Raw genomic sequence first — 13098 nt, 5'->3', positions numbered from 1 at the left:
GAGAGCCTAGCTGCAACCTTAAGTTGGGCAACCCTGGACAAACTACTTAGCCTTTTTTCTTACTAAAAACTGGGCCTTGCAGCGGCTCCTTTATGATCAGAAGATAACGTACATAAAATACAGTGATTTGAACAAAGTTCCCCTGTCTTGCTGGGGAAGAGGAGACAGTCCCTCTAAGCACTGCAGCAATGGGATGGAGAAGAGACGCAACCAGCAGGGACTACACTAGAGAACAGAGTTGGAGACTAACTGACTTGGGTTTGAGAACGACCTTTGCTGCTTCTTAGAGACTCACTTTCTTCTCTGGCCCTGAATTTCCTCTCCTGTAACCAAAGACACCACTAAAAATGGTTCTAAGAAGGATTGAAAGTGCCGAGTGCTGAACAGATAGCTCCTCCATCCACTCATGCAAGCATTTAACAAATATTTGTCAAGTGCTTCCTGTGTGCCAAAGGCAGTTTTAGATACTTGGGTAACAGACAAGAATTCCTATACTTGTGGGCTTTACATTCTATTGGAGGAAGGAATTCAGACAAAACCCAAAACGTATAAGTATACTGTCTGTTAGATGGCAGACAGTGCTATGGAGAAAAATAAAGCAGGAAAGAGGAAGGATGATAGGGTGTGCCAGTGGTCAGGGAAGCCCACACTAAGAAGGATATACTTGAGCAAAGGCCTGAAGGAGATGAGGGAGCAAGCCATGCAGTCACCTGGGAAGAGGGCTGTACAGGAGGAAGAAGGAGGGAGTGCAAAGGTCCTGAGGTGGATTGTACCTATGGTGCTCTGGGAACAGCAAGGAGGCCAGAGTGGCAGGAATAGAGGTGAGTTCAGAGAAGTAGCAGGGGCCAGAATAGCCCTTCCAGGCCATTTCAAGGACCTGGCTTTTACTCCGAGTGAGATGGAAAGCTATGAGACCCCAGCACAATAAAAGGTAGCATAATCACTATAATTCCTCAACCCTGGACCCAAATATGTCTACAGTGTTACTCATGGGTATAAATTTGCTCATCCAGTTCACTGTCTGAAAACTCCACAATTATCCTCTAAAAAACTCAAGTAACCTAAAACACTTTTGCTTTTGGATGAAATTGTATCTATTTATGGATGGTGATAATATAACTGGAATTTCTGGGCTAGCACACTGTTCCCAATGTCACCAGAGCTGCAACTCAAGAGTTTACTCATCCATTCATTCAACCAGAGTCAACATAAGAGAAAGGAATGAGACATACAGGAAGCTCAAGGCTAGCAGAGGAAAACGCAAATATAAACAAGCACAAAAAGTGACTGAGGCATCATGACAGGTGACTGTACTAGGTGTCGACAGACCTCAGAAAATAAGAAAGGTTGGGCTGAGCCTTAGGAGTGGAAGAGATGCATTCCAGATGTCTGCTGAAGGTGCGGAGAGAGACAAGTAAGCACGTCCCTCTGGCAAAGAGGACACTGCATGCAGAGGAAACAGACTGAACAAAGGCTCAGATGTTGAAACCTGATGGCAGTTTCTGGAATGTGCAAGCGGTTTAGTAGGGTTAAGAAAGGGATGATTGTTAAAGCTAAAATCAGCAATGACCTGATCATGGGAGAACTTGTAGGCTAAGCTAAGAAAGTATCCTTTACCTCAGGGAAATGAAGAGCCTCTAGACGGTTTTAAGGGTGACAGCAGCATAATAAAATTTGCACTTTGGAAGAATAATTTTGACAGCAATGTGCAAGATGGACTGAACAGGTGTAAGGGGGGGATGTGGAAGGAAAAGACAATTCAAACAAGAGATAAGGGCCTGGTCTAAAGTAGCAGCAGTAGCAATAAAAGGAGAGTATAGAACAAATAGGTATGTAGGTGACACACAGTGAGAACCCAATAAGTAAATCAGGTGTCAGGAGACACAGGTCTAAAATTATTTCCCAGTCACAAAATAGTGACCATTTTGCCCTAGACTAGGTACATCATTTTGGAAGGGCAAGTTCCCCTTCCCTTTGCAGGGAGAGGGTGGGGAGGGGAGGTGCATGCTGAGTTTTTGGTATATGAGTTTAAGGTCTCTGTGTCAAATTCAAGTAGCGATGTCTAGAAAACAGCTGAACAAATCAGTCTGAAAACCAGGAAAAGAAATCTGGCTGAAGATTTAAATTTGAGAGTTTATCAATCATGAAAGTGGTGAAATTGTCTAGGGACAACATTTAGGACAAGAAAAGCAATATGAGCAGAACAGAACCTCAAGGAACACCAAGATTTAAGCAGAAAAGGAATCAGATTAAGGAGCCTAAGACGAATTCGAATATAAGCCATGAATGGAAGGACCTTTCCCACCAATGTGTCACTAACGCCTAGCTTAGTGCCTGACAAAAACTAGATGATCAATAAATATTTGTGAGTTGACAAACTGATCGAGTAAGGCGGAACGAAGAAGTACTTGTCACAGAAATAGAAGAGCCCTCTTGATTTAGTAACTAGGCAGGGAATACAGAGGAGTCCTAGCATAGAGCTGTCCCCTGAACTGAGTCTTAAAGGATGGTCACTTTACAGAGAAGAGGAGACTAATTACGTGCTTAATTGACCGCGTCAGAGACATTACAGTAACTCCACAAACGCTGGTTAATTAACGTGGCGACTGGAGGACGATAACGCGGCAATACGGGAACCCCCGCCTCCCCAGCGCAAACGCTTTCGCAGCCCCTTCGGGTTCTAGGCAATGCACGCGAACGCAAGACGTTCCTCCCGGAACTACGGGTCCCAGCAGGCCGCGCGCCGCACAACCAGAGACTCAGAGAATAAACCGGGCCCAAGACCTTTCGGGAACAGTAGTTTATGGCGCAGACCTCAGGAGACAAACTGCACGCTCCCCACCAACTCCTTACTTGAGCTCTTCAGCCGAATACATCCCAAATGAAATGCCCTGCAGCCGCCGCCAGGGCATGTTCTTTGAGCCCAACATCGTCCGTTAGTCTTGAGTTCAGACACCCAAAGAGAAGCGCCAGTCAGCACTAGTAAAGCCTTACAACCTCATCCTCGCAACCACCATGTGATTTTAAACTGCGCTTGCGCGCGAGAAATGCTCGCGGGAATGAGATTTACGTGGATGAGATCACCTCTCCTCTGGGGGGGGAGGAAAATAATTTCACGACTCTCACTCGCCCTTTTATTTTGAAAACAACCGAAGATATATAATACATTATACTAATCGTTTTACAAAATTTATTCGAGGCAAATGAGGTGTATGGAGCCTTTAACTTCCGTAACAAAGTCTTTCAAACCATGAGCTTCTTACCTCCTACTTTATATTGCTTTTATCATGTTCCGTCTCAGCCAATAGCCGAGCTATTCCCCGCCCACCTCCCCCCCCTTCCCTTGGCGACCCGGAAGGTCGAGGTCGTGCTTTCCCAACGTGCTGTGCGAAGAGAGCAAAGATGGCAGCGGCAGTGTCGGCTCGTTGGCTGAGGGTCCGCTGCAGGCTTTGCTTGCCGCTGAAGAGTCGGAGGGCAGATCCATGTGAACAGGCCCCCAGTTGCAGGTAATAGAAGCTTGGGGAATCGACGCTTGGGAAAGAAGACCCAGGGTCAACTTAGTTCTATGTATCCCTTTTTCTCGAGAGCTGTGCCCCTAGGTACGGACGGAGTGGAATGCGCATGTGCGCTCTCGCGGCCCTCTTGTTCAGAAAACCGGGCGCGCGAAACCCGCGTCCTTGAAAAAGGGACCCAGAGGCGTTTATTGGGGAGATATTTATTGGTTGGCTCGCGTATCCAGGAGTTAGAACTGGTGGCAAGACTAGAATCCTGCTCTCGTGGAGCCAGCATTCTAGTTAGTGTGAGTATTAGCAATTTCATCCCAGATTTTTAAAGAAGAAAATTATTTGCCCTCGCTTGTTTTCACTCAGCCGGGAGGAGCGTAGAGAACTCAGAACATTTTCCCAAACTAAAGGCAGTTTATGAGCGCCACTGTGTGCTGGATATTGTGGGGATGTTTGGCCTGAGATATTATCCAGGTGTTCATAAAACCGGCAAGTTTAAAAGATCTGAACACGCCTTATGGATTGCTGTGATTGTTACAGCTTGGAAACGTATCATTTGTGTAGTTACTTTCACTCTGTGCGAACACTGGTGTTGTGGGAACATGAGAGGCAGTAATTTGTAGTTAAAAGTTGAGAAAAACCTAATTTTAGATTCGATGTTTGCCATTTCCTTAGTCGGATGATAGCAAACAAAATTTCCTCATTTGTAGACTGGAGTTAGTAATAACCGTCTGAAAAACTGAGGAATAAGTGAGATGCTTAACTTACAGTATACATTTTATATGTAATACTCTCAGCTCTCCTCAAAAAAGAAAAACGCTCCACCTGGTACTGCAGAAGCCTTAATGCTGCTGTTCAATCCCGTCCTTTTCCCAGTAGTGCCCAGTGTTGACATTTTTCTGCCCATTTCTTTTGCCTGTCAGCAGCACCTCCCTCACCATTCACCCACAAGACGAAAGTGGTCTGTGTCCCCTAACGTCATGAGAAGGAAATAGCGTGATTTGAAAGAATTGATCCCTTCCTGAAGTTGATCCCTAGCAGAGAAATAGTATTTTGAAATGGTGCCTGAGACCAGATACCAGTAGAGGAAGTAATTTTCTCCCTAATCATATCCCGACAATTTTGTGAATGGTACCAATGCCGCTTAGGAAAGAAATACACAAGATAATGGTACGTATTATCTGTGTGGTATGTGGACTGTATTTTTAGTATGATCAGAACATTTTAAGACTCAGTCATGGATCAGTGATTTTATATTTTGGGAAAAAACAGTAGTAGTTCCAAGTTTAAATTAGGATGTATGTACCTGGCACATTCCTGATTGTTGACGGAAGTGTAATAAAAGCCCTTAGCTTCATAATTTGTCATAAATGGGTTAGTCTTTTATTGTCATTAGAGCATTATCCACATGAAATCGAGAACTTGTTAAATTGTCCCTCTTAACCTCTATGTTTTAGGTTCCCAAAGTTGAAAGTCCCTTTTATTATAAATCAGCTGCTCAAATTGTTCAAGTGCTATTAAAATTTTCCTTTTTTTCCCTTAATTTTGTTTAGGGAGATTGCCTGATTTAAAAGTTTTTGACCATGTTGTGTCAGTATCATGTATCTATTTTATAATGGTTTTGAATTTGCTCTTGAGGCCATGACTTCTTAGTGTACATTGAGATGAATTGTCCAGTCAGTTCGGTCCTAGATAATTGGAAAATTTGGGCTCAGGATGCACATAGGTGGAGGTGAGGTGGGAGCTTCATTAAGAATATTAGCTTTAGGGCTTTTATTTTTTGCAGATTTTATTCTGAAAGTGCAGCCCTCCCAAACATTGAAGGAGCTGATGTAACAGGTATGTAAAAATACGTTGAGTATAATTCCATTTTTGTATTAACACATTGTGCTTTTTTGTAGTAGTAGTATTGGGAAACTGATTCACTTTGTTTTATTTTTCACATTAAGGGATTGAAGAAGTGATCATTCCAAAAAGGAAAACTTGGTGAGTAATCAATCAGTGTTCAATCAGTAAGTGGTTGAGCACTTATTATGAGTGAAACATTGCTAGGTGAGGAGCCAGTGATATAGAGAGCAATGGGAGAGCCTTCTTGGGGAGGGAACAGCTGGGGGGAGAAAAGCTTGGGAGTTTAAAAGAACATAAAAGAGGAAGGTAGAGAGTAATGAGTGAACAGGGCCATGAGATTTACTGAAGAGTTGAAAGATCTTCTGCACTAAGTTTTAGTTGATAGTTAGATAATAATGGTTAATCGTGAGCATCATCATTAGAATAATTTCTTTTTTAAAAAAGTTCTTACATGGTTGGGAGACTGATTATCTTTATGGTTTAATGAGGTAAAATAAAATAGTGTGGACTGCAAAATTTAGTTTGGTGTGTGGTGGTTTTTGGCTGAGGAAGATTAGCTCTGAGCTAACATCTGTGACAGGCTTCCTGCATTTTATATGTGGGTTACGGCCATAGCATGGCTGACGAGTGGTGTAGGTCTGGGCCTGGGATCCGAACATGCAAACCTAGGCTGCCGAAGCAGAGCATGCCAGACTTAACCGTCACACCATGGGGCTGGCCCCTGGAATTTCGTTTTTTAATTCACTGGATAGATCCTTGAACAAATTGCCTTATTTATTCAACATTTGTTGACTATATAAGAAGTAAAACTTCACAAAATTTGTTACAGTGCTATTATTGAATACATTTGAAGGCCCCTCAAACAGCCAAGTCTTTTCTGAGTATGACCTGAAGGCTCAAGTTGATTTTTTTTTTAAAAAAAGCTTTCTTAAATTACAAAAGTAATTACTAGTTATTGCCAAAAGGAGGGTGAGCTAAATTGAACACGCAAAAAGGAAACAAATTATCAGCAATCACACTACTCAAGCAGGTTACTTACTTTGTCTGTGCCATAGTAAAATGTGGATAATGATAGTACCTACCTCAAAGGATTAAATGAACATTTGAACAGTGCCTACCACGTAGTCAGATCTCAGTAGATGATAGTATCTTAAAGTTCTGGGGAATAACTTTTTTTGTACAAATTATACATTTGGTTTAATAGAATTGATTTGTCAGATGTATAGCTGTATGCTCTACTTTTAGTTTTTAGTGACTACGTAGTTTTTTGTTATATATGGTTATATTTAGGTTCATTTCTGTCTTCCCTGACCTAACAGAGAATCAGAACCAAGATAAGAGTAGGAATATGCATATCCATGAATGAGGCATTTTCCTGAATGGCATTCAAGTCCAGAGCACTTAGCAACCCATTGTGCCTCTATCCCTGAGGAAGGTGCTACAGGGAATACAAAAGAAGCAGCATTTGGAGGGTGTGCTTAGATGGCTTAAGATCTAGCTGAGTCGTCTGCTTGTTTTATACTTTGTATTTTATACTTTATACCTAATATTGCATGTGCACCTAACCTTATACAAATGACTGGAAGTAGCACAGGATGTGATGTAATCAAGAGCAGTTGTATTTCGCTGATCAAGTTGAGTTCTATGGAGAAGGTAGGAATTTACTGGTACCTTAATTGGGTAAGATGATTCTATTGGCATCAGAATCACCTGGGAATTTTGTTTAAACTGCGTATTCCTGCAGGTAATTCTTGTGAACCCTAAAGTGTGAGACCTAGAGATAAAGAGAACACTAAGGGAGAGTGGGACATGATCGTGATATATCTGGTGGTACGAGGAGGCCAAGCAGGCAGGCCTATGAAAAGTGCTCTGTGAGAACAGGAGAAATAAGGTAGTTGATAAAGAGCATTGGTCAGCAAACTGAGACCTATTTATTTACAGCCCATGAGCAAAGAATGGTTTTTAGATTTTTTATAGCTGAAAAAAGTCAAAAGATTTATTTTACGACACATGAAAATTATATGAATAATTCAGATTTCAGTGTCAGCCAAAATTTTATTGGAACACAGCCTCACACATTTGTTAACTATTGTCTGTGGCTACTTTTGTGCTACATTGGTAGAACTGAGTAGTTGCAACAGCATCCTATGGCGCATAAAGCCCAAAATATTTACTATCTGTTTCTTTACAGGAAAAGTGATGATTTCTAGCCTCAGGAATTTATGTTTTTAGACCAGGAAGAAGCCATAGGGAGAGCAGGGAGCCCAATTATAACCAATACATATATGGATAGATATATAATCAACACATAGATAACTGGGCTCATAAAATAAATGGATATTAAAACTTAGCACATTGTCAGGGAGAGGATGTGGAGAAATGAGTGCCCAAATGCATTCGTTGATAGGGCAGTCAATTGGAGCAACACTTTGCGGGGAGATTTGACAGAATCACCGTTTAAAATGTGCGTACCTTACTGGTTAGCCATTCTGGAGTAACATTTGCATATATCCCCAAAGAGACATGGTTAAGAATGTTCTTTATAATTTGAGAATAACAAGTTTGAAACAGCCGAAATGCCCATAGATAAATTAGTGGATAGGAAGCAATGGTTATGATGCAATACAACGTTTAAAGGAATTAATTAGGTGTGTATATAGTAACATGGATAATACCAACTTAGATGAGCACATATACAGAATAACAGTATATGTTTTTTATGGCCGGTACGTGTATGTGAAAGTACCTTAAAAAGTTGTGGATGGGGCAAGCCCTGTGGCCCAGTGGTTAAGTTCGCACACTCCACTTTGACGGCCCAGGGTTTCACTGGTTTGAATCCTGGGTGTGGACATGGCACCGCTTGTCAGGCCGTGCTGGGGTGGCATCCCACATGCCACAACTACAAGGACCCACAACTAAAAATATACAACTGTGTACCCAGGGAGCTTTGGGGAGAAAAAGGAAAAATAAAATCTTTAAAAAAAAAAAAAAGTTGTGGCAGTATAAACAAACTCACAGTGGAGTAGGGGGGGTCACAAGATGACACCAGACACTTTAGTATAACCTCTAATATTCTAATTTATCCTTAAAAAAATGTATTCGTTGAAATTGGTTTTAAAAATAACCCTTAGAAAAAGAGAGCTGGTGAGTAATCTGTCATAGTTTCTTCACTGACATTTGTTCAGTTTGTTATGAAGATGTGCTCACTTGATAAGACTTAAGTATGCTAACGTAAGGGAATGCTGAGATGAATGTCTTTGTTTCTCTTGCTGAAATTACATAAATGTGACTTTAAAAAATGATAGAAGGGGCCAGCCCTGTGGCCAGGTGGTTAAGTTCACACACTCCACTTTGGCAGCCCAGGGTTTCACCAGTTTGGATTCTGGGCACGGAGCTGGCACCGCTTGTCGAGCCATGCGGGGCCGCATCACACAAAGCAGAGCCAGAAGGACCTACAACTAGAACATACACCTGTGTACTGGGGGCCTTTGGGGCGAAGAAGGAAAAAAAAGAAGATTGGCAACAGATGTTCAGTCAGGTGCCAATCTTTTAAAAAAATGATAGAAAGTCCAGGGGATATTATATATATCAGGGAGTTACTCAGTCTTGGTATAATACAAAATTTCCTGTATGTTCTTTTGTCTTTTTCAGATGGTGTGTATTCTTCTAGATGTTATGTTAAACTTTGTTTAGAAAAATACTTTGGGTTTATTAAATTTTCTGTTATTTCCCTTTTCGCAATGAAACACCTAAAGTCTAACACAGGAATAAAAAATATGTTTGAGACCAAATCATCCTGTTTGTCAATTATTCCAAAGAAACTCCCTTTTCCAGTAGTTCAGTAAAGGTCTCTACCCATAGGCACAGTGGACAGCTGGCCTGAAATTCTTAGAAAGGTTATAAGGTTGAGAGGTTCTAAACCAGGAAGGTGCGTCAGAATCCTCTGGGAATTTAGTAAAATTGCATGTGACAGTTCTGCCTGGAACTCGGAGGTTCTGATTCAATAAGTTCAGAGTGCAGCTTGTCATTTATTCTCATATATAGCTGAATTAAGAGCCACTGATTTAGATAATAAAGGCAAGACTGGTCCAGAAACTGCAGTAAGAATGGGTAGGAAAATAGGAGGAGGTAAGATTCAGGATAGATACAGTTTTAAGAGATGAGGGTGGAAACTGCTAGCTCTGGGTGATGGTATTAGGGACCAGGCCAGAGGAGGTAGGCAAAGCATAGTAGGAACACGTGCTAACGACCTTTAGGCAAAAGAACTAGACAGTTTTCTCATTCTCTAACTTGTTATTCTGGTGATCTTGAGACATAAGAACTGGCTTTAGTTGAAACTTGGACTTTTTTATCGGCCAGTCCATTCTGAGAGTAGAATCACGTGTTCACTTTTTGGGAATGAAAAGCCCTGATGAGGGTTAACTTGTGATTCTCCTTCTTAGGGATAAAGTGGCTGTTCTTCAGGCACTTGCATCCACAGTAAACAGGGTAAGTAGGAATTTTAGGCTTTTTAATCTAACTCAGCTAATAATACGTTTAATGTTTATAGCTCTTTATCATTCATAAGTTAACTGTTGTGGATCCAGAAACTTTCTTAGAAGTTATCTAATCCAGTCCCTTCTTGTGACAAATGAAGAAACTAAAGCTTTTAAAGTAACCAGTTTGGGGCTGGTTAAGATGTTAAAGCCTTAGTTGTCTTTTGTCTCCAAGTTCAGTGTTTTGAGACTATATCAGTGATCTTTAAGCTTAGTCACCTGAAGAGCTTGTTGAAATGCATGTTCCTGGGGATGGTTTGGGTGTGATACTATAATGCAAATGATCCATAGACCAGTGTTGAGAAATAGTATACCTACCATGCTTTAAATAATGCAGTGGTTGAGAGTGTGGGTCCTGGAGCCAGAAGTTTTGTATCATAGTGAGCAACTAGCTTTGTGATCTTTATCACAAAGGTTCTTTATCTCCTGATGTTTGTGTTCCCTTATATATAAAATGGGGATTAATTACAAAACCAAACCTCAAGGTTTGATGAGAATTACATGTTTAGTACGTGTGAAAGAATTTAGGACAGTGCCTAGCACAAAGGAAACGCTCAGTAAATGCTAGTAGCTATTTTACTGCTACAACTAGGTTAGTGATTTATTTGTCAATAATTTGCTCTGTTGGCAATTCAAGAATAGAGTTTGTAGCCTGATAGGTAAACTGAAACCTTGGTAAATGGTAAATGCCTCAGAAATGGAACTTTCTGGTTGATTGTATTTTTCATTAGCTGGAAACTATACTATACCTTTAATTTCAACTGTGGGGAAAATGTCTAAAAAAGTGCTTGCTTTTGCCACAACATCTATGTGGATCCTGATTCTCTTTAAGGCCATTATCACAGATTTCCAGAATTATTCTTCTGTTGTAAATGTTAAACTTAAGGAGTCTTGGGCCAAATATTATTAATATACCCTAGCAGTTTCTGAGGAAAGGTTTTAAAATACTGCATCTCCACACTACCAAGACATTGAGATTTTCAGCAGGTCAGTTATCTATAAATAGGCACCTGAAATGTAAACTAGAGAAATGGGCTTCTGAGATTGTTCTCAGTTTTTCAATGAGAATGGCCCAGGGTTCACCTTGTTGTAGAATTCTGTGTACAATTGTCTGACTTGTCTGGGTTTGGGCCCTTAAAATCCAAGGGATAGTCATTTATTCATTCAGTAACCACATATTCTACACTGAGGATGTGTACCAGGGACTGCGCTGCATGTAGAATAAAGACACAGTTGTTGCATAGTTCCTAGAGAGGGAGACTGAAGAAGCACTGAGAAGAGGGTACATAACCTGGACTGAGAAAGGACTTCCAGAAGAGCTTGTAATTGGATTGATGCTTGTAAGGTGAGAAGCAAGGATACTATAGTGGAGAAGAACTTTTCCTGGGAGAAGCACACAGGCACAGAATGAGTAGTTTGTTTGGTAGGAATCAAGGATTTGAGGGGTACAGAAATGAAAGATGGGGCAATATCATAAATGCTATGCCAGGGACTTGCTTCTTGTCCAAGTTCCTTGAAGAATTCTAAGCAGTGGTGTGACCTAATCAGACAAATTTTAGAAAAGACAGCAATATGGAAGTGGGAAACCTTTCTGCTTGGATGTATGATAAAGATCTTAAAATTAACATATCCAAAAGCAAACCCCCTTCCCTGTAAACCTCCTCATGTATTTCTTTGCTATCCTTCTAGTTGCTCAGGCCAAAATCCTGGGAGTCATCTTTGACTCCTCTTTCTCTCATGCTGCACATTAATAAATTCTTTGTTTTCTTCCATCAAAATATATGTGCATGGAATCTCCAGGACCACTCCCAGGTCCAGCGATTTGCTAGGACAACTCACAGGACTCAGCATATAGTCATACGGCTATGGTTTATTACAGTGAAAGGACACAAAACAAAGTCAGCAAAGGGAAAAGGCACATGGGGCAGAGTCTGGAGGAAACCAGGAGAAAGCTTCCAGCAGTTTTTTCCCAGTCAGTCGCACAGGACATGCTTAACTCCTCCAGCAGAGTTGTGACAACATGTCTGAAATGTCTGCAGGGAAAGCTCATTAGAGACTCAGTGCCCAGAGATTTTTATTGGAGTCTGGTCACATAGGCACCCTCTGCCTGGCACATACCAAAATTCCAGACTCCTAGCAAGAAAGCAGATAATCAGCATAAACCACCTCGTACAAATAGTTTAGGCACAGGGAGCCGTTCTTATCAGTACTGGGAATGGTGGGAACCCTCCTGAAAGCCAAGTTCCCAGATGCCAGCCAAGGGTCAGCCTTGCAAACAAGCCTTTCTAAGGATAGCAGTTTCAGGCCTGGTAACTCTTTTCTACACAATCTCCAGAGTCTGAACACTTGTCATCATCACCATGATCACCTTGGTCATCTAGGCCACCACCGTCTCTTACTTCCTCGATTAATCACAGTAGTCTCTGTCCCCTCTACTTCTTCAGCCCCTACAGACTGGTCTCCAGTAAGCGGCTCTAGTGACCCTGCTAGAACGTTGGATCACATCACTCTTCTGCTCAGAACTCAAGACTGCTTCTCATTTGTTGTAATTGGAGTAAAAACTGAAGTCCGTCTGTGGGCCCGTAAGGCCCCAGGTGATCCCCCCCCCCCCCCCCATTACTTCTCTGACTGCCCCTCCTGCTGTCTTCCTTGCTCACCCTGCTCTAGCCGCGTGCCTCCCGGCTGATGCTCAGTTTCTCAGCAGGCTCGCATCTGCCTCAGGGCTTTCGTGTTTGCTCTTCCTTCTGTCTGGAATAGTTTCTGTGAGATGTCCACGTAACTTGCTCCCTCCGCGTTTTAGGTCTCTAATTAAATACCACCTTTTCTTTGAGGCCTTCCCTGAACACCTGATTTAGAACTGTATATATCTTTTTCTGATGTTTTCTTCTTATCCTCTCTCTAGTTCATTTTTCTGCATAGCAGTTATCTCCTTTTAATTTACTATATACATAATTTTGTTTGTTTTGTGGAGTTCTTTTTTTCCCTACTAGATTGTAAGCTAAGGGTGGGATTTTGTTGTCTCCCTGGTAGCTAGAATAATGGTTGGTACGTATGAGGTGGTCATTAAATACTGAATGAATGAATAAGGAACATACTAACTAAGGCAGTGGCAATTGGGGTAAGGGACAGTGGAGTAGGTAGGGAATGTTAAGCTGGGCCTGATGACAGATTAGTTAAGTGGAAGTGATGGGAGAGGATCTTTGGGTTGGACT

General features: G+C 41.6%; 2 protein-coding genes across 4 annotated transcripts in view; one reads left to right on the top strand and one right to left on the bottom strand.

Annotated features, from left to right (window-relative positions):
* POLR1A (RNA polymerase I subunit A) overlaps positions 1-3026 on the bottom strand; it is a 75906-nt gene extending 72880 nt beyond the window's left edge. The window contains exon 1 of the mRNA XM_046661379.1: positions 2854-3026. Within this exon, the coding sequence (XP_046517335.1) occupies positions 2854-2930 (77 nt within the window). The 5' untranslated portion in view covers positions 2931-3026. The remainder of the gene's footprint in view (positions 1-2853) is intronic.
* Positions 3027-3395: 369 nt separating this feature from the next.
* PTCD3 (pentatricopeptide repeat domain 3) overlaps positions 3396-13098 on the top strand; it is a 30798-nt gene continuing 21095 nt past the window's right edge. For 2 of the 3 annotated variants that reach the window (XR_006888628.1, XM_046661424.1), the window contains exons 1-4: positions 3396-3506; positions 5272-5342; positions 5453-5489; positions 9794-9839. Coding sequence is in view for 2 of the 3 variants with exons in the window: in XM_046661424.1 (XP_046517380.1) it covers positions 3403-3506; positions 5272-5342; positions 5453-5489; positions 9794-9839 (258 nt within the window). In the remaining variant the exon portion in view is untranslated. The remainder of the gene's footprint in view (positions 3507-5271; positions 5343-5452; positions 5490-9793; positions 9840-13098) is intronic. The other variant, XM_046661425.1, reaches the window with a different exon arrangement.

The sequence above is a fragment of the Equus quagga genome, chromosome 5 (genome assembly GCF_021613505.1).
Source record: "Equus quagga isolate Etosha38 chromosome 5, UCLA_HA_Equagga_1.0, whole genome shotgun sequence".
NCBI lineage: Eukaryota > Metazoa > Chordata > Mammalia > Perissodactyla > Equidae > Equus > Equus quagga.
Note: the sequence above shows the minus strand (reverse complement) of the source record. Positions and strands in the feature narration are given on the sequence as shown.